This window comes from Artibeus jamaicensis, unplaced genomic scaffold, assembly GCF_021234435.1.
Source record: "Artibeus jamaicensis isolate MK-2021 breed Jamaican fruit bat unplaced genomic scaffold, CSHL_Jam_final contig_3243, whole genome shotgun sequence".
Taxonomy (NCBI): domain Eukaryota; kingdom Metazoa; phylum Chordata; class Mammalia; order Chiroptera; family Phyllostomidae; genus Artibeus; species Artibeus jamaicensis.
In genome coordinates, this window is record NW_026521766.1 from 1,454,838 (window position 1) to 1,477,547 (window position 22,710).

Consider the following 22,710-nt stretch of genomic DNA (forward strand, 5'->3'; position numbering starts at 1 on the left):
TAAGAACCAGAATGAAATATATAATAGAGAAAACTGGTTTAGTAAATTTTTCTAAGCAACATATTTGATTATGTCACTTGCTGGCACAAAATCTTTCAAATGTTTCCCAAGAATAACATCAAAATAAAACCCAAACATTGTAGCATAAGGTCTTGCATAATCTGGGAGCTTGTTACATCTCCAGGGAATAAAAAGGCTTTTTAATCATGCCACGTGGCTGCCAGTTTCTGATACACTCTTCTCCATAGTCCCCTTTGCCCTGAGAACCCCTTCCTCAACTCTCTACCTGACTAATTTACCCCTCTCACCTTTTCCTGCAAGATTCTGCTCAAGTCTTCCTCCTCAGGGAGGCTTTTTCTGACCCCCACCCCATTCAACTTCCATTCTTTAACTGTAGCATTCATCCCAAGAATCCGCTTATTACCTCCTCTTCAACCAGGCTGTGCACACTGGGGTCTGGGGTCATATCTTTCACTCCATACCCCCAAAACCTACAACCCTACCTGGCATTTAGTAAATATTGAAGAACTGTTTGTTGAAGTTAGCTGCTAAATCCATTTTTTTAGTTTTCCTATACAAATCTTTAAAGAATTGAGTTGGCCTAAATTCAATTGTACTGTCAAGTATAATTTTTAAAAGTTAGTTAAGAAGTATTAACTAAAATATTAAATAACAACACGTTTGACTTATTACTTTCCTGATATTTTGTACAAACAAGTTGATATTCATTCTTACGAGAACACTGCAGGTAGATTTCATGTTACAGCTGAATAAGCCCAGAGAGTCTAACTGCCAAACGTCAGAGCTATGATTCAAAACTCCGGCTGTCATGCTTCCTTCTGTCTTGATTTGTGAGAGTGATTTGTAGGCAGAGAATGATATGTGAAGATAAGCTTTGATGACTACTATTAGATGTGAACTGCGTTGCAATATGTGCATGCAATTCTAAAATCAAATTCTACCTAAGTTCTTCTGACTTATGTGCAGAGAGACGATGATTTTATATTGAATTCTCTTAACAGTTCTGGTAATAGAATAGCTTCACAAACAAAACTTTAATTTTTAAAATCCTGTTTTATAATTTTTTTAAAGAACATGCGAAACTCAAGACGGAGTAAGAAATGAGTCACTGGAGGGAGCCGGAATATTGAAACTAATCCTAAAACCTCACGAGTGAAAGGACTAAGGGAAGAGAAAAAACAAGAGGCCCAGAGAAGCGGATCCTATAAGGCAGGAGTGTCAAACTCATTTCCACTGGGGCCACATCAGCCTGGCGGTTGCCCCTCGAAGGGTCGAATGTAATTTCAACTCCGTAACAGTTAAGGAGTAGATACACTTATACAGTCCTAAAATGATTTTGGCCCTTTGAAGGCAACCGCAAGCCTGATGTGGCCCCCTGTGGAAATGAGTTTGACACCCCTGGTATAATGGATGATAACACAAAAGAGTGGCAAAGACCATTGGGATAAAATCCCTGCACCTCTTCATTTTCAAATTTCCGGTTCCATTTTAAATGGAAATAGCATATTTTCTCCACATAAAAGAACCAACAGGATAAAGTTGATATGGCGTATTTTGGCTTTCCAAAAAGAATCCCACCAAAATAGGATTTTTACTGTCCTTATTAATAAAAAGCGTCTTAAGGTTAGGAAGCAGTGTAACCAGCCTTGATCAGTGGCTGTTGTAATTTCAGGCCTCATCAACCAGGTTCCTTATTCTTATAGCAGCTTCTCCTAAAGGCTCCTCCAGATTAAGCCAATTAATTGTGAAAAAATTCACATAGGTCCCTTGTGGTTCCTTAGTATTCATTGCAAAAATGATGAGAATTAACATTTGAAAATAGAACTATTCTGGATTCTTAAGCCTTTGCTGCAGAACCTTTTCACCTCTAATCCATGGGGAAACCATTCAGGTGGCATGGATATTTTTACACCATGCCAAGAGCTGAAAAGTGCTAGCCTGTCATTTTGAATTATCCAAACAAATCCCAATTGACTGTTAAAATATTCTCTGGTTGTATCTGTTAGAGGCTATTTAAAATCCAAGTTTACTCAAGAAAGATCAGAACTGATAACTCATTTCTTCTTTTGGCTAAAAACATTTTAAAAATGTCAGGCCCTCAAGTCAAGTCTGTATGGCCTCCAACTGCAATTTTAACAGAGCCATAGGAAAATGAATCCGAAGTTAGAACATTCTTTAAGAAACACAACATAAAATCAATGGCATATATGGAATGTCCTTAACTCTCAAATGTGCATTCCGTGAGTCAGGTATTCAAATTTCATGAACTGTTCTATAAACCCATGGAACATATCTCCCAGTTCAGACCAGCCTTCTGTGAGTTTCAGTGCAAAGGGTTTGCATTAACAGGTGATTATCAGGATACTCAATGGGGCAGCTCAACAGGAGCCGTGACTTACAAGCACCAGCCTGATCGACAGTGCACAGTGTGAGATTTAGGGGAGCGGCGAAGTTTTGTCCACACCAAATTCTCAGTGCCTAACATAGTGCTTGCACATAATGGATAGTTAATCAATATTTTATTAATAAATGGACAAGGATAATAGCTATTAGTTATTAAGTACTTCTATGTGCCTGGCATGGTGCCAAAGCACATTACTTATGTGTCTTCACTCTTCACAATGGCCCAATTAGGCAGAATTAATATCCCCATTTCACAGATGAGGAAACAAACTTAAATGATATGAATAATATTTATTGTAACTACCAAGTAGCAGAGCTGAGATCTGAACCAAAGACACTCTGATGTCAAAGTTCTGGCTCTGTGTTAAATGTTAAATATGAGAGTACCGTGCTATAATATTGCCATTCTGTTTAACATGAATGCTAGCCTTGTAAGGAAAAAAATAATGTTCAAAGTCAGGTAATGTTTGTTTCTGTTGAAACTCTCAAAATGGTTATAACCATGACATCCTATAAAGTTGACATGAGTGTACAAGGAATTGATCAATTGCTAAGGAACGCCTATCAATATCTAACCTAGGCCCCCCAACATTAGCCAAGAAATACGATCATTGGTGACTAGAAGTTAGAACAAGATGCCAAGTGTGTTTTAATGATGATCCTCTATATTATCCTGACATACAATATAATATTAATCTATTACAATATTAAAGTAGAATAAGGAAATGAATTCAATTAATTTTAGCCTAGCAAATATTTCTGTCTAAACTTTGCTACCATGCTCAAAGACACATTTTACAGTGCTTAGAACAAGGAAAAGAGATTTGGGAGACGATATTATTTTTATTTGTACTGACAAGGATATTATGTATGTTTGGCTTTAGTAGTTTGTTATGGCAGGAGCGAAGAAGGGATGGCGGAGGCAGGCTGTGCATCTTGCTGCACGGTGCACAGAGGGCGGGGGCGGGGATAGGAGGGTGTGGAGAGGCTGCAGGAAGGCAGCCAATGCGAACAGCATTCCCAACCCAAGGGTCCTTACCATCATGAGGGAGGCAAGGATGCTTTAGTAACATCACCTAAAAAAAAGTCATTTAAATGAGCAACCAAGCCGGGTGTTTCACATACAGGCTTTTCTCTCTATACATTTACTTATATGTTTTAGCTATTTTCTCTTTCCCTTCATCAGCACCTGTAACCCTGTGGAGATAGTGGCATTTCAAAAGACACAGCAGGTGGTTAATAAATAGAAGCAGTTGAAGGGGATTTAAGCTAAAGCTTCATAGAATGATAAAACACTACTGCTTTATCTGGAGAACAATTCCAAGTTAGAACAGCTAGAAATAGCCTCATTTAATCAGCTGGGATTTGTCTTTTCGGAAAACGATCAAACAACCTACAGAAGCCATATTCGGTTTGTAAAGAGTAGTTGGTCATAATAAGCATCATTAGAAATAGTTTTCAAATCAAATATTAACTACTAAGGCTAAACATAATTTTAGCTCTGCGTAGGTCACTCCAAAGTACATGGCAGGATCCATAACGAGCCTGCTCTCTTTAATCACAGAATGCTGTGAACACAGTCCTGGGGTGGGCAGTCATACTCGGCAGTAAGCCTTAAGTCCTGTGCTCAGCAGAATGAAGGTGCAACCTCACATTACAAAAATACCATGTTCCAGAATTACCCCGGTTGCTGAAACTATTTATATGAAGAAAATATGACTTTCAAATCCTGGAACTCTCTGTAGCTAACCACCCATTATTATTTTTTTATTGGATTGGACAAAAAATCCACTTAGTTTTCCGTAAAAATAAAAGACACATTTTTCATTTTCACCACTAACTTTATTGGTTTGGATATTTTGAGTATGCTGGCTACCTCCCAGGTGGTATAACTTTGATTGTTTTCAATTAATGTCTCAATTTGATCGCTATCAACTTCAACTGGTCTAGGGAAGTGAGCATAGGGTTAAGGTGGCATCTAGAAAAAATTTATTGAAGGCTTATTACCATGTGCCGAGCACTACTTTAGGTGCTGGGAGGTGGTGAGGAGAAAATAAATCAGGGCCCTTGCCCTCAGCGAGCCCACAGTCTAGTAGCAAGAGACAGACATGTAAACAGTCACTTGACATGAAGTATCACAGTTGCTACAGCAGATGCCCGAGCTGGAGACAAGAACTTTGGAAAAGTCAGCATAGAGTAAAGGCAATGAGAATGGTGACTGCTAAGAATTGGACTCTTGAGAGACAGTAATAATTAAAGAGTGGAAATAAGGAGTGGAGGGGATGCCAGGACAAGAGAACAGGAAAGAATAAGTATGACCAGATATGTCCTAAGCACTGAGCTTTACTTAACTTATCTCAATTAATCCTCTTCACAGCTCTCTGTAGGGTTCTGTTACGCCTGTGTTGTAAATGAGAAACTAGGGTTCAAAGACTTCATTTGCCTACAGCTAGTAAGTGGTCTGACAGAAAGTGAACTTAGTGCTGGTTACAGACTTCACGGTCTTCACTGCTAGAGGAGCAAAGCCAAGAGAGACCGTGATGTTATGGAAGCCAAGGTAGGACAGAATTTAAGAGAAATAAGTAGTCACCATGACAAATGCCACATAGAGATCAAATAAATGAAATGTTAACAAGAACCTCCTGGATCTTGTAATTAGAAACTGTTCCTGAGAAGTTTCATTAGCAGTGGTAGTAGGAGAAGGAATTAAAGTAGTCCAAAGAGCAAATGAGACGTGGGGAAGTGAGGATTGCTTTTCAAGGAGTGCAGCATTAGAGAGGAGAGAGAAGGAAGGTGGAAGTTAGCACTCAGTCTAGAACTCAGTCCAATATAAGAGCACTGCCTGAGGAGAGGGGGTCTTGGATTTATGTCAGCAGCAGTGCCGTAAGATCAGTCGTGAGAAGCCCAGCATCGAGGGTCAACGATGGGAGATGGAAGTATGGTCTGAGATGTGTATAGTGTGGGGACGGAGTGCAATAGGTTGAGAGGGAGGAAAGAAAGGTCTAGAGCAGGAGTCCCCGATACCTGGGGCCACAGAGTGGTACCACTCCACTGCCTGTTAGGAACAGGCCTGCACAGCAGGAGATGAGTGGCAGGTGAGCAATGCTTCATCTGTATTTACAGCCGATCCCCATTGCTCCCCACCCGAGCTCCACCTCCTATCAGATCAGTGGTGTCATTAGTTTCTCATAGGAGTGCAAATCCTACTGTGAACTGAGCTAGCGAGGGATCTAGGTTGCATCCTCCTTATGAGAATCTTACACCTGATGACCTAACGTGGAGCTGAGGCAGTGATGCTAGTGCTGGGGAGTGGCTGCAAATACAGGTCATCATTAGCAGAGAGGTTTGACTGCACAGAGACCACAATAAATCAACTGCCTGCAGGCTGATATCAAAACCCTATTGGTGAGGACAAGTGAATCTGTGGAAAAACCGTCCTCCATGTAAGTGGTCCCTTGTGCTAAGAAGGTTGGGGACCGCTGGTCTACCCAACCATGGAGCATCACCATCCAGCAAGAAGACATCTCCAGCATGAAACTTCGCAAACCACTTTTGACATGATCAATCAGTCACAGCACCTTCTCCATACACTGTGCAAATCTTTTTTTGCATTTCAGTTGCATTTTTACCTGTCTTGAAAAATAAATCATAATATGCTGAAAATGTTGCTTATTTTTTTCTATTTTCAATATTACAATGGCTACACAAAAATTCAGCAATTGTGATTTTTCAAAAAAAATGCGTGCTGATACGACAGCTGTCACAATACAATCTAACAAAATTGTTTTGAATGAAGTTAAAGACAACTAAGTGCTACTAGAGGCATCTTATGGGAAAAGACAAATGAACTTTTTGGCCAACCCAACATTTTTAATTTTTAAAAAAATTTTCAGTTATAGTCGACACACATTATTATATTAGTTTCAGGTATATACCTTAGTGGTTAGACATTTCATAACTTACTAAGTGATCATCCCAATTAACCTGATACCCATGTAGCACCACACATTGTTATTAAAATAGTATTAACTATATTTCCTACACTGTACTTTACATCCCCATGACTATTCTGTAACAACCTGTTTATTGTACATAATCCCTTCTCCTTTTGTACCAATCCTTGTTACTCATTATTTTTTTAAAAATGTGATCATTAGAGTAAAAAAAAGTAGAAAAGATATTTATAGAATAGATAAATGCAACATTTAAATTTCCAGGACTTCCTAAAATTTGCCATTTTTAGTGGGCAGCAGTAATAACATTTTTATAACTAAATGACTCAGTTTTCACCACCTTATTTCCTTACTGACTTTAAAAAAGCCCCCCAAAACATCTGCTCACTTATAGCTCCTATTTAGGCAACAAACCGGAGGAACTTAAAATGCTAAGCTTTGGGTTAAGTCTGAAAGCACAAATAAAGTCCAACAAATCATGCTATCGATACGCTTGCTCCGACCTTGGTGCTATTATCTCTCCGTTGGTCCCTGGATGTTTCAACTGTTTCCAGTAAAAGCCTGGGAAAGAGGCATGGGGGGCGGCCCCTGACAGGCACTGTCGCCTTCCCTCCGGGGGCCAGCGGAGCCGCTGCTCTGACACAGCTGGTCCTTCTCGGCATCCTCGAGAGCTATGTAAATTCGGAACTGAGCACCAGGCCCACTCTAACTATAAAGGGACCACCCCACAGTATATTAAAAGGTTCACATCAATGTATGCGATTTAAATGCACATGCATATAATTAACTAGACACATTACCAGTGTGAGCTGCTAATTTGGAATGAGACACAAAAGACTAGATATGTGTAGAGGGAAAAAAAACTTTAAAATTAAAATGACTCCATAATGAAAACTGCTTCATGCTGTGTCTACTATTTTCATGTAAACGTAATATAACTGTAAATATATTTTAATGAACAGTAGAATGAGGCAATCACAAAGAGCAAAGGAGGGCAGCACAATGGCGAAACATCATCAGAATAGCTCTGTGCCTTCATATTAAAAGTGCTGCCTGAAGACAGGGGATGAATTATAACTTCATAATTTCAGGGGAAAACATTTACTTTATTAGAAACACAGACCTATTTGCCAATCTACTGGCGATGAATAGAACAGTCAAATGAAAACAGGGAAGACCCTAGCTCGACGTTTTGGCGTTAAAATATCCTAGTAATAGCTTTTTCTTCTTCCGCTAAAACACCTTTATATTCCTGTAAAGATTTCCCTAGAGCGTGAATAAGTTCTTGATATCCTTAACCATCAAGAACCATTATAGTTATAATAACCAAAAACATATGTGAAGGTCTGGAAATCTTTTAAGTACTGTATGTATTTTAGAGCAAGTGAAGAATAGATTTGCATCTGTGAAATGAGTGTGATAAATTCCACGACTCAGATATTTAAGAATACAGGGCTTTTGACATTGATAGATATTTGTTATTAGTCTTATAATTCAGGTGGGACAGATAAGAGGCTAAGCAGCTGGAAAACATCTGCTGACTGTTGTCAGGGCTGAGCCCGTGCAGCACTGGGGTAGGAAGCAGAGGACATTTCTATGATGCAACTGAAAAGTTCAGCCCACGAAATAGACTGTGAGCTCTAACTCTTTAAGACCAATGAATGGATTTTGCTAAATATCAGAGGTTACAAAGTCTGTCTTCTCTTTAAATGGAAAGTAAGGCTGGATTGTAGAAGTAAGAGTCACTAGAACAGTTTTACTTAATGCATATCTCCCAGTTTTCATACTGAACAGTTAACATGTAGATCCTACTTTTAAATGTTCAACCCTTTGGGCTTGGTTAAAAAAAGATAAATAACAGCATCAACTATTGTCTTTGTTTCATGGTTTTAAAGTCAATTATAACAAGCCTTTAGATTAAGTGAAAATGTGGGCTGCCAGACAGATTCTTAAGGTCTGTTTAAAATATTACGGGCATAATGTCATTAAGAGTGCTAATTACTTAAGGATACAACTGAATGGCAGAACACAGTAGACTCACTGCTTGAAGTGATTCAACCAGAGTACATATCTCCAGCTCCGAATGCTTTTCCAATCTGACTCAGTATTTGCATGCAACTTATATTTATATGGCTACAGAATTTCAGAGCACAGGGGAGTTCTATAAATGATCTCGTGAGAGTCTCTTGATAAAATGAGGAAATCATGGCCAGTCACGTGGGGTAGGTAACACACCCAGGGAATCCAGCCAGTGACTTACTGCTCTTTCTCTCCACTATGTTGCCTTTCCAGTAATAATTTTATCAAAATAATATGTGTAGCCATCGGGTTACTCAAAATTACTGTTTTTCACTTTTATTTACATTTTTGCTTTGAATTCTCTTTCCCCAACTAAGAAAATCCTTTAACTAGACTTAATATCAAAATAGTATATTAAAAATATAAACAAATATTTTAAAAAACAAAATACTGTGTTTGCTCTCATATTCCCTTAACATGGGAACAATGGACTAGGCTTAGTTCATTTTACATATTTTTCTTAATAATTAGAATCATAATAACATTTAAGTGATGTTTTATTTTTTCATTCATTCCCTTGAACCAAGGTGAATCAAAAGCACATTTTTTAAAATTCACACTTCTTCTAGCTATTTTTACTCATTTTAATCCAAAGGTAAATTTTGTTAATTTCAGAATAAATATTTTTAAAACATAAAACCCAAAGGATGTGATTTGCTGAATCAGATTCAGAAAAGCTGTCTGAGAATAATCTTTTAATTCCAAAATTTTATTTACAAAAATTTACTGAAGAGCAAAAACTAGGATGTTGATATCAAAGGGTACCTGTGATTGGCTCCATTTTTACATAAATTCAATCATGTGAGTGGGGTTCCTATGTGATACACCCCTTTCATCAAATAACTTAAGCCCATTAACAAATGCTTTGATGTTACTTGGTCCAAGGAGATTTCCACTAATTGCCCTATGCTTTTAACAGTTCCAAATACATACAACAATTGTTTATTGTAAAAATGACTAGCGAGCAGTTGCTGCGTGCCTCGGATCCACCTAATGAACATTTGGATGCGTGGAGAGAGACCTATCAGTCTACGTGATTATGCAGAAGGGCACAAACCAGTTCCCTTCCCAATGCAAAGGAAGACACACTAGTCATTCTACGCTGTTAAATATGTAACACTGATTCTGGCTATTGGTGCAAAATGGGCTTAAAATGCACAGCTATTTTCAGGGTTCACTGATCTTACCACCAAAGAAGAAAATGAGAGGGAAGATATCAAGCACTAATTACGTTGTAAGCTTCTGGGGGTAGAAAACATATCTATTTATGTTAGAACCTCCCACAGCATCTGCTGCAGTTCTGACATATAACAAGCATTTAATAGAGGTTTATTGATTGATCATGACATGATATTATGGCTCACCACAGTGATTAAAATAAATTCTAAAACTGCAACAGTTACTTGAATAAATGAGACACAGTGAGATGAAATAAAAATAACTGGATTTGGAACCAGACAAACTACGGTTCAATCCTGGTCGGACTCTAACCAGTCGTGTTACCTTGAATAGGTTACCGAATCTCAGAGCTCCAGGTTCCTTACCTGTAAAGTGAGAGTAATAATAATATCTGCTTTCAGGGACATTAGGATAAAATGAAATGGCATAGACAGATCACCTGGCATGGTGTCTGGGGTAAAAGAGGGCTCATTGAATACAGCCACAGTGCTCTTTGGGTTGAATCATGAACTTAAAAAAAATAAACATCAGAGTGTCAATTATCTTTGTATTTCAAGCTGTATGCACCTTGACACACTCTCTAAGACAGCAGACATGTATTTCTTAAGTCAGTGTTGAAGACTGATGGATGTGTTCCACAGCAGACTAAATAACTGATAATCGAAACATGGTAACTACTTGATACAAAAGAACAATGTTGTTTTCTAACAAGGACATATTCTGCCTACTTGTGAACTAGTTGTAAAATACTTGCAGAGAGGCACTTTGTACTTGTAAAAACACACATTTTCTACATCCTTTTGTACTATGAGCCCTTCATCCCTTACCAGTAACTTCCAGTGGAGGAAGGCATGTTGCATCCAAAAAGTAACATATGATGGACAGTATCCATGCTGGCACGAGGCTTGAAGTCGACTGTTAAGAGAAAACAACACATGAATGTGAATACAAGTTATACTTCTGTGCACTAATGTCACAAGAGACTATTTGACAGTTGTGTAACTATTCATTAGCTGTGTGACAAAGATGTTCTGATGGTCTTAGGACAGAATGTCCTGGTTGTATAAGTTGTCCTATTCCTTAAGATGTGCATGGTTTGATAATTTAATTTAGTATGATAGTAAATATTACATAACAAATAGAAAATAATTAATAAGTAGGCTAAAACTACACATATGAGGTCTGTCTGGAAAAAGTCCAGGCATTGTTAACATAATGAGAACGGTTTGTGTGACACTGATGTAACCTGGCAGCCACGGAGAGAGGGCTGGTATGCACATGTGTGAACAATGACGACTTCACTGTACTAGTCAGTAGGGGTGGTAAACACTGCTGAGTTAGCATATGTACTGTGTGGCCATTGCATTCAAAATGACTGAGTTAGTAGAGCAATGAATCTGCATGAAATTTTGCATTGAGCTTGAACACTCCTCTGTAGGAACTACTGGGAGGACTGAGAAGTCCACGGCTCTGGGTAACTGGTGACTGGAGCTTCACTGAGACAACGTGCCTGCTCGTGCCTTACAGCTCGTGCAGGGTTTTTGTGAAACATCAAATCACCCAGGTGACTCAGCCCCCCTACAGCCCAGATTTGGTGCCCTATGACTTTCTCTTTTTCCCAAAACTAAAATCACCTTTGAAAGGAAAGAAATTTTAGACCATTGATGAGATTCAGGAAAATATAACAAGCAGCTGACGGAGACTGGGAGAACTGAGTGAGGTCCCAGGGTGCCTACTTTGACGGGGACTGAGGCACCATTGTCCTGTGTGCAGTGTTTCTTGTATCCTCTTCAATACATGTCTCTTTTTCACACTGTATGGCTGAACAACACTGAACAGGAGCTCCCTTTCCTTCTCTGGGTTCGGCTCCTTTCCTTTTGTCTGCATTCAAAACGGTGCCCCAAGGGGGAGTCTACCAGTCCCCTTACACATAAACAGGCTAAATAGCTCAAAATGGTCTTAGGTCGCAAGTGGGTGTGAAACTGCATCTTTTAGCTCTTTTTTCTGTTTGATAAAATTAATAAAGCTTCATTTACTGCTAAAATATGTGTCTGATAAATGAGTATTTATAAAACAAGAAACGTCCTACTATAGCACCATGACTGGCAAAATGTGGCTGATGAAAGAACACGGGGCACCTACCACGAGACATTTTGACTTACAACTTTCAGGGCAAATAAAGAGTGTGTCATTTACTGTACTGAGAATAAGAATTTTGAAGCCAGAAAAAGCCATATCTTGGGATTTTTGTACCACCACTTAAAAAACTAACAGAGGATGGCTGGAAAACAAACTTGATACAACCTGAGGCTTTGTTTTCTACTATGAAAGAACGCAGTAAGCCTCTGAGACTGAAGAATGTACTTGCAGGGAAGAATCAAGCGGAAGCTACATCAGTTCACAAATCATACAAAATCTAATCGCTACCTTGCCGTAGTTTGTTAGCAAGAGAAGCAGAAGAAGAAGAGGGATTTTGTGCCGACAGACACTCAGGCTGAGGGCAGGCTGTCCCTCTCTCCCATAATCCGCTGGCAGAACGAAAATGGGAAAAGCTCTGAGGTGGGAGTATCTGGTCTGTTTGTTTGTTTGATTGGTTTAAATTATATTTTATTAATTGTGCTATTACAGTTATCCTGATTTTCCCTCTTTGCCCCGCTCCACCTCCCTCTACCCAGCACCCCCCTCCCTCAGGCAGTCCCCCCACTATTGTTCATGTCCATGGGTCACGTGTATAAGTTCTTTGGCTACTCCATTTCCAATACTGTACATCCCCATGGCTCTTCTGTGACTACTTATTTGTACTTCTTCATCCCCTCACCTCCTCACCCATTCTCCCCTTGCCTCCTCCCATCTGGCAACCTTTTACCTTAAAGTTATTTTGATATATGATTCAATGTATCTTTTACTTATCAGATGGCTTATAAAGTCTATGGATATTTATAACTTTTTGGTCTGATTGTATCTGCCTCCCTTCCTCTCTCTCTTTCTTTTTAAAATCTCTCTCTGCCAGTCTATGAGGGGTTTGTCAAATGAGAAGTGGACCCTTGGTTTTTTCAGAACCTGTGCAAATGATCATAAGTTCTTATCTCCCTTAGATACTTTTATTACGGGTGAATTATATTAATAGATTTCCTAAAATTGAATCACTCTGGGGAATTCCTGTTTTGAACCAACATGACCAAGTATATTTCATCAAGAATTAAACTCATAAAGACGTATGTGCCCCTGTGTTTACTGCAGCATTATGTATAATAGCCAAGACACAGGAACAGGAAACAGCCTAAGTGTCCACTGGCAGATGACTGGATATAAAAGACATGATACACACACACACATACACACATATCAGAAAATGTATACATATATATCAGAACACTACTTAGCCATAAAGATATGAAATGTGCTATTTACGACAACATGACAGATCTTGAGAGTAGGATGCTAAGTAAAGTAAGTCAAATGAAAAAGGACAAAAACTTTATCGCGTCACTTACTGTGGAATACAAAACAAAAAGTAACAAACAAACAGAGCACACTAACTGGTACAGACAACAGAATGATGGTTACCAAAGGGGAAGCGAGGGGAAGACGGCAGTGGGTAAAGGGGCCAAATAAAGGTAACAGAAAGAAACCAGCCTTCAGGTGGGGGGCCTGTAATGAAGCACACAGATGTTGAATTATAATTATGTGTATTCCAAAACTATGTAATGTTATTAACTGACATTAACACAATAGAGTTAATTTTAAAAAACCTCTGAGATACAAATGAAGGTGAGTTTGAGGTGTGAGCTAAAAATCCAGGTGGAAATATCCTGCAGAATATTAGAATCACATGCCTCTTATTCAAGAAAGGGCTCAGAGAATTACATATTAGGGAAGCACCCCAAAACTGAGCCTTAGAGCCAGGACGGTGGACAAAAGCACCCAAGATGAAAGTATGAACAACAGAGGAGGCTCAGGACAAGGTGCGGAGAAAGCCCTGAGCCATCAGGGTCTATGCAGGGGACCCTGACAGCATGTTTCATGTTAATGCACTGTGTGTACTGCAGGAAAACAAGGCAGACAAAACTTTGGAAAAAGATGGCTACCATTAAATTTATAAAATAAAATCCTGAAAAGCAAAAGGCTCAGGTAAGAACAGAGAGGAGACCTGTTGAGAGAGGAATAGATCATGGAGACAAACTGTACAATCACTGTGACTGTTCACTGGGAAGGGAAGTGAAATGTTTTGTTGAGGCCCCTGCCTATGCGGGGAGATCTTCTAATTAAAGGGAGAAAATTATTCAGGAGTTTCTCGGTGCTGGTGACGCGGAGCTACAGGATCAGTCTGAAAGGGCAGAGGTGGAGGAGACCCTGAAGTGACTTTAGAGCCAGAATTGAGTGTGAGGATTACTGTAGGGAACACAAAGCCATCCTTATTAAGAGCACCAGGGCCAGTCCTACCACCGCACAGTCTGCCAGCCTCATGCAGCCTCAGCCTTCATCTCGAAGGCCAGGAGCACCGTGCGTGGGACTGACCCCCAAAATGACCTCACCTTCCTTTAAATTCGCTCCAAGAAAAATGAAATCATGGCTGCACCAGATAAAAATTATTTCCTGATTGTGATTCAGAATCTAACTGAATAAGCCACTCTCTTGGGTTTACAGTTCATTCCTTCATTTAATGCCCCCCAAGAATAATAGGGTTAATCATGTCAACTGACTGTCAGGTGGAAATGACCTTACAGCCCCCGCGGACCAAGTGGGCTTCAGCTCCACCCCTTCCCACCGAAGTCACCCCTCTGCCACTCAGTCACCCCTGAGTCCCCAGGAGTGCCCGCTTCCCTCAAGTTCAAGTTTTGGAACAAGAGCTTGTGAGGAGCAAAGACCCTGCTTCATTCTGACCTTTTTAGTTTACTTCATCACCCTTGGAAAAAGCTGTTTTTCTTTAACTAAAAATAACTGCAACTTGCAAAAGAAAACACAAAGCATAACTTCTTGAGCCATTTTCTGATTTTTTTCCTTCTGACGTACTATTTTAGGAAGTACTTACTAGGTATGTATTTAATTTAATTTCTGTAATGAGATAGGCAGGGAGGGGTTCAGAACGAGTTTCTCTGAGATGTGCCTCAGTGGTGTGGGAATTATTTTGAGCTAAGGCAACTGAGGCCCTGCAGGCTCAAAGAAACTTCTGGTCCCCCCCCCTCCCCTTAACTATATAGAAGAATTTAAATTAGGAGTCTGGCCCACAATGAGAGTTATCACCAGAAATGGCTTTTACGTATCTGTATGGCAAGGCAAACTAGTAATTACTGAACACATGCTCTCCCTGCAATTACCTTCTGAAGCCCCAAGCTGCATTAGCTCATCCCCGGCTCACAACGCCTTATATACCCAATTTCCCTCTCTGTCTCTGAATCTCTCATATATGCAAGGTCTCTGATTCTCATATATGGGGTTCCCACATATATGTATACAATTAAATTTGGTTATTTGCTTGTTAATCTGTCTCATGTCTATTTGATTATTTGACCAAAAAAACCAAAACCAAAAACAAAAACCCTTGAGCCTTGATAGTAGCAGGGGTGTCCAACCTTTTGGCATCTCGGGCCACACTGGAAGAAGAAGAGTTGTCTGGGTTACACATTAAATACACTGTGACATGTAAAAACACACATGCAAATCTCATAATGTTTTAAGTAAATTTATGGTTTTGTGTTGGGCCTCACGCACAGGCATCCTGGGCTTCATGGGCCTTGGACACCGTGGCAAAGGAAAGTTTCTTCCTCCCCCACAGAAACAAATCAATATCTTTAAGTGGTAGTAAAAAAAACTTCCTCAGAGTTACCTTTCATAAACACTCACTGACTCATATATTTTTTCAGAAACTCAAGGTCTCATTTAAATGCAGAGTAAATTATTAGCACACAGTAAAAATAAGCAACTGACCAACTTTTTCATATCCTGAAGAAAGAGTATAATGAAGTATTTGTATTGTTATAGCTTACAGTTCAGTTCATTGCAAGTTGAAATGAGAAATACCTCCAGCAAAAAAGAATGTCGAATCAAAATGTAAATGTAAAACAAACGGTAGATACCATAAACTAAAGCAGGAGTTGGACAACTGCACTGAAGGGCTTGCTGCCAGTGGTGGGAGGGGTCAGCTCGGAAAAGACTGGCTGACCAGTTCATTTCCAGGGTTTCCTCCCTCACCACTTACTGCGTCTGGCTGTGCAAAACAAGGCCCACCCTGAGTAAATAACAATGAGGTCCAGGGAGCAGGCTGCAGATTTCAACACTACAAAAAACAGAATATGGAGAACTATTTTTAAATCACATCTTAAAAGAAACTCCCCCTTCTTTCTTTTTTGTCCCATCACAGTCCAAATAAATAAAGGCTCCAAGGGGAACAGAGCTAGAGGATAATAATGCAAACGACTGCATTTCACCGTGGGATTCTGAGAGGAGAATAAACAAAGGCAGCCTTGGTGGTCACACACAGGCAAAAACATAGCCTTGTGAAATTGCAACGGAATGTTATATCTGATAAGGCTTATAGTGCCACCAACTCTTCTAACTCAATAATAAGGTGACAGTTGCTTAAGTGTAAATGGTACCTGAGTCTCGATGGGTGTTAACAGTTCATGTGGCCTGATGTATAAGATCAGGGAATATTTTGTAGGCAAATAAGTGTGAATAAGTCCTGGGACCCAAAATCTTCTGAATGACTAAGACTCCAGAACTAATGTCTCATGCACATCAGTTAGAGGAAATATGATGAAAGATTCCTCAAAGGAGAATGCCATCTGAAATGAAGGACTCAAAAGTATGTGTGTGGGTGACATATTGAGTAAAGAGATGGCCAGGTCTATTTTCTGGAATTCCAGGCAAAATTTGTTTTAATTGCCAGAGGTTTGGGCTGATTTATGGCCTTTTTTTGGCTAACACGAGACTACAATCAGGGCTATAACATACACTTAGAATATGACCTAACACAGAATTTCATTTAGCCCTTGGCTTCTATTTTTCCTTTCCAAGAGGAAATCCAGGTCTGCATGTCAAATTTTGACGTTGTCTGCCAGACCCAGGATGGAGAAAGACTTTGAAAAGACATGCGGCCAAGTGAAGGAACCCCGATTGGGAGATACCACATACAGACAGCCCACTCTGCATTACCACTGAGAACGGGAGGAGCAGCCTCTTTAGCTAAAGATTGCTGTACAGGAATACTATGGATAACTGACCTATTGAATAAAAAAGAACTGATTTGAAAACACAAGTTTGAATCTCCAAAACTTCAGCATTCTAGAATTGCAGTCTGGATATATCGCTAGAGATAATTACTGTTAACTCTGTTTCTTTTTTCCCGCAAGTGGAATCATATTATACACAATAAATAGTTTATTTATGAAATAATATGTTATTTCATAAACCAAGTACTTTTCACTTGGTTCTGTGTATCAGTATTATCTGTGGAGTTTGTTCAAAATGCAGGTGCCCAGGGCCAATGCTAGATCAGTCCTGCCTCTTCCTTCACCCCAATGTTTCATTTAACTCTCCAGAGGACATTCTAGCAAGCGTATCTTCGAAAAGTTTCACAGACGGGTAACAGGAGTCTCTGACTCCGTGGCTGAATACATCGTATAATGTGAGCATATCGTGAGTTCAGTCAATTCCCTTAGTTAATTTGGACTGCCTTGTTTGTTTTTAATGCACAGGACAAATCATAAAAACAAGTTTTTAAAAAACATATAAAGAGTTTCTAAAGGTAAAATTTAGTTATTCCTTTAGAGTTGTTTAAATATTGAGAGAATAGAGAGGTGTGAAGTTCAAGAAACAATGATGTAAACGAGGTGTCATAATTTTAAAAAAATTGCAGGCCCCTACATTTTAGTATCTCCCAGTAACATTTCTCTTGTTCCAATAAATAAAAGAGTGCACTTCAAAAACTGTTCATAGGCACTGAAGATTATGCTCTAAGTTGTAATTTAAGTATAGGATATGATCAACCTTAAAGTTCATCATCTTGCAGTTGAGCCAAGAGGCTCAGAGAAATGTAAAGCTCACAGAGGCACAATCCACCGGGCAGCATGTTAAAAGCCCACAGCGATGGCACATTATCTTATCTTCTGCCCGCTTCCTGTATAGCCAAAGAGCAATTCTGCACGAAACTGAAGTCCTTCTGCTTGAGCATTTTAATCAGAAAATTTAATAGAGAAATTGTCATTAATGCTCACTAGAATAGACAATGATGGATCCCTCTGAATAAAGGAAGTTAGCACAAAAAAGCATGAAACTTCTAGATGATACATCTTTTAAAATCGAACTTTTTGGTGCATGCTAGAACCAATTAAACGATCAACACATACACTTTATCAGTCAGGCTATGCAAGATAAAACAGTATCATCTCCATTAAGCTCAGTTTTGTAATGTTATTCCTATAACAGTTCCCTATTAATTTTTTCCCAAATGAAATACATATACTCCTCCTGACGTTTTCAGGCCATGCTAACATCGCACCAGTCTCCTAGCCCACCATGTTTCTAACACGACAGCCCCCAGCCTCCATTCTGCATTCACACCAGGCAGCCCACCTCCCCTGACACTCGCATTTACTGAGGGCTTACCCTGTGCCGGGCTCCTTTACCTCCCACGGGGACCACAGGAGTCTGGTCCTTTTCCCTCCCGCAGATGAGCCTGAGGAGGGAGCAGCTGAGCAACCTGTCCTCAGCCATGCAGCCAGCACGGAGTGAGACTCAGCCTTGTGCCCACGGCACCCCTTCACTGCTCACACCACTGGCTGCTGGAATGTTCTCCCTCACACCCTGTCTGCACATCCAAACAGACCCCCTTCCCAGACGCAGATCACATCTTGACTATCTCTCTCAAAAATTTTTCTCTAACTAGAAAAATTCACACTTATCTTTGTAGAAGCCACTTCCAGCGAAATAGCTGAAATGCCTACTTCAGAATGACTCTCAAAATGGCACAAACCCCTTGCACTGCAGGACATTACACTTCAATTCCGATTCAAAACCAGGCTTTCTGAATTGGCCATTTTACTGGGGTACGGTGTGGTGTCATTTTGACATTACTGCATTAAAGCAACACTGTCCGTGTATCAGTTACTTTGTCATTGGTGTATATTCATTTATTTATTGAGATATAATTGACATATAACATTATAATTGTTTCAGGTGTGTGACATAATGTTTTGATATTTGTATATATTGTGGAATCATCACCACAATAAGTCTAGGGAACAACCATCAGTTTCATTTGATAATTTGTAGACTCCTCTAAATAAAATCTCAGCTTTATAAAGTATAATGAAATGATTCCTCTCCTCCCTCTCCCTTTTTTTACTACCTGTGTAACCCTGAGGTTCATCGCGGGGCATGTTGGAAACATGGGTATTTATTTAGGGACCAAAAGATAGAGGACATTCAGGAAACACTCTGAGACAGGACCCGTAGCAGCAGCCTCTCCTTCATGGTTATGACCAAGCAAATTAGATTTAGTCCACCATCAGAGACCCTCCTATAGTGTATCTTACTTGTACTATCTTAGCTCTCTCCAAGTAGCTGTCACTAAGAAATGAGGCCACCTTCCTAGGGTGTCTGCTGGAAGTTACCCGATGGTCATGTGGAAGACAGAAACTACATTATTCTTGTCAGAGAAAATCCTAAGTGGGAGAGAAAGGAAAGGATATGCAGTCAACTGATTAGAAGAAAAAGGTGACAAAGTGGTGGGATGGGGACTTACACACATGTACACACGCACACACACACACACTTTTATTTACTGTTGTCAAAGCCATAAAACATGGTAATATGAGCACCGTAACTGTGTCAGGCCTTGATCTTTATAGTCCCACTATGTAGTAACTCATGAACTTGATCCAAATTAGGTTGTTCCTTTAGGTTTTGAAATATCCCAACACCATCGTAATGTATGCTTTGTTTAAGAAAGGTCACATTTGGAAATATTCAAGTCTGTGCCAATCTGCAGTAGGAATTGTTCTACATTCAAGGCAGCATCCAAAGAAAATGAAAAGCAATGAATCATTAGATTAATTTCATCTATTTTTAAATTCAATGGCTCCTATCTCATTTGTCTAGTGCATGTTGGCAGATAGGGACCTGCCATCACTCACTCAGGAAAAGACACATTTATTTACTGGTCATCCATGTGAGTGAAAGCAAGTGGATGAAGATGACAGTCAAATTTCTTGGCTGAGTGGGCTGCTGTCAGAGCCAATTTTTCTGAGTGTCTGTAAAACACCTTTTAGACAGCATCACAGTTTAGTGGTCAAATGCAGATCTCAATGTGCCCTCGCCCATTCCAATTCTGGGATTTCTTATTAAAACAATAAACAAAAGCAATGCTCTAGGGAGAGCTATGACTTTGTTCAAAATATAAAAATTATATTTATATTAATTTTAGTACTTCCCCAAACACCTACTTTAATTTGCACTTAATAATTCAATACAGGCAAATAAACACATCAAGTGTTGTGTATGCTCCTTTGTAAATATAACAGGCATATGCACATACAAATTCCATGAGAATTGTGATGGGATTTTCTCAAAATTAAAAAGTATGTCTGTCTAAAATGAGTTACCTAATTAGTCACACAAGTGGAAAGCCCAACTTATGATTTATTCAAATGCAACTCTGGCTTTTAACACCATTAAGAGACTGTGTTGTAGTCCAAAAATGTAATCTGAATTATATTCTTCCCTTTGTTATTTTGTTCAGAAATCTGAAAAGCAAAAGGAGAAAGTCCTTTTCAAATGTTCTGGAATTTGGAGTCTTGTCTCCAGAATTCCGCCAAGCTGGAGTTTCCCTGAACTTGTGCCACGGCTCCCATCACCACCACCTAGCTCACTACCTGGTGTGGCACAGAATTGTAGAAGTTTGCTGAATTCATGAATAGTGACTTTTCCTTAAAACACTTATTTATTTATATTCAAATGAGAGTATAATTTAAGGCAAAAAGGTAAACTGGCTACTATTCAATATTGTACCTTAGAAAATGGCCAAACAAGACACTCTTTTAGTGTTCACTCGCATATTAAACAAGCAATGGTTGAGTCCCTATACACCCTGAGGCACCTACCCTGTTGACATTCAAACATTTAAAATGCATAGATAATAAACGAAGAAGGTATAAGATAATAAAAGTGTCTGAAGGAAAGAATAAACAAAATATTATAGGCCTTTTCAGTCTTCATTTCCAACCATACCTAATTCTATGATAAGCCACCCTGCACCCCAGAATTTGGGATAACCCACAAAAAGACCTTTTGTGAAGAAGCTTTGGTTACCCCTACTGAACTTTCACTTTGGGAGTCTGGAAAAGCTGTGTACAATCACTCTCCCAACATACAACCTAAACACCCAAGCTTTTTTCCTTCTGCAAATTTTTAAAATTTCATGTGTACTGGGTTTTCTTTTGTAAGATGAGTTGAGATTTACTTACTTTTTGGCAAAACTGACCAGAGTGTTTTCAGTACAGAATGAAGGTAAAGGAATGAAAGAATAATAGTATTTGATGAGAATACTGGGAAGACAGAGATGTGCTATTGCTCCATTTCAGCTCCATCTACCCACTTGATAACTGCTTTTCTTTCTTCCTTGTTCCACTATCCCCACACCCATATCTTTAGGGTTCAAATGGCATACAAGGAGGGTATCACACAGCTAGTAAAAAGCTTGGGCATGTTCCTGACCTCTCTGACTCTGAGTTTCCTCTTCAGTAAAATGGCTTAAACATCTTAGCTTTCAGCAACTTGGAGTCTGGCAGGCTTTGCATAAATGATGGCTGGTGGTGGGTTGGTTATATAAACAGGAATTCCATACAAACTATTGTTCTAGCACCCAACTAAATCAGAATAACTGATGTTCCTGTTTCTCTCCTATAGAATGGGACTAACTTCAAGGTTGTCTTAACAATTAATGTGTTGATACATGCCAAATTTCCCTTACCTAATTCCTTATGTAAATAATTTTGGTACTTCCCTTTGGTTTTTAAATTTCCAGTTCTAATTAGCCTATACCTAAATTTCTGTGGTTGCTGGATTATGCAAATAATGGTAACCGCAAAATGCCTTGGGGTAGCACAGTAAAGGAGTCACATGGAAAATGAAACAACTGTTTTGTAAAGACGAAAGAATCTTTGGTATTCATATAATCCTCCCCCAAAAAAGAGAAGAAATACTGAAATTAGTTATTAATCTTATAAGACCCGCTAAGGACCTTAGAACTGGGGACAGTTGAGTCTTAGAATGAGAGCTGACAAAATGCAGAAATGTTTAGTAGTCTGGTCCTCACATAGCCCTTTATGTGTCTCCTGTGAATATTTTTCTTGACTGAATATATTCACTCATACTTTTTAATTTTAAACTACGAGAAAGTAAATGTTTATATTGAGAACAGTAACACATTCCAGAACTATATATTTATAGTCTGTACAGTCGCCCGCTCTGAAATCGTACAGGACGACCAACGTCCAGAAACAAACCAGTAACCTGTCAACGTGAGACATGTGGTGCTATTGTGAAACACGACCTTCACATGGACACAGAGTGGCCTTCCATTTAAAGCAACTGTGAAACAGGAGGAAACAAAACTCTCTCTGAACTTGGACAAAGAAAACATAAAATTAGTAAAAAATAGAAACATATAAAATCTTTTATGAGTAATTATTATTTTCTCCTTGGTCTCCAGTCATGTGGATATGAAACTGAGGAAATCTTTAATGTTGACATTTTAACGATAAATTTATATTCTAAATCACATTTGGTAGTGCTCAAAATACTATAGTTAGGAATTTATACGATTTTCTTGTCTTCATAGTTCAGGATCTGAGAACACTGCCCTTCTTTTTTTCTTGGTAATGTTCAATTATTACACAAAGTAACAAAAATCAGTAAAGCTCAATTTCCCAAGGTCTGACTTTCATCTTTAGAAATTTAAACTATCGAGGCAATTTTGTTTAGAGAGTATTGTTATAGCTGTATTTTCTGTTGTGATTACCACCAAAGCGTGTGGAAAAAATACTAAGTGTGCACTGCTCTGGGTTACAGGTCT

The 22,710-nt window shown here is 39.1% G+C and overlaps 1 protein-coding gene and 1 pseudogene across 14 annotated transcripts in view; one reads left to right on the forward strand and one right to left on the reverse strand.

The window, feature by feature from the left end:
- Positions 1-22,710, reverse strand: part of PAM (peptidylglycine alpha-amidating monooxygenase) — a 278,484-nt gene that overhangs the window by 95,919 nt on the left and 159,855 nt on the right. For all 14 annotated transcript variants that reach the window (XM_037142660.2, XM_037142659.2, XM_037142657.2 and 11 more), the window contains one exon: positions 10,463-10,550. In XM_037142660.2, coding sequence (XP_036998555.2) covers positions 10,463-10,550 — 88 coding nt within the window. The remainder of the gene's footprint in view (positions 1-10,462; positions 10,551-22,710) is intronic.
- On the forward strand, positions 13,053-14,261 carry LOC119047258 (dynein light chain roadblock-type 1-like; annotated as a pseudogene).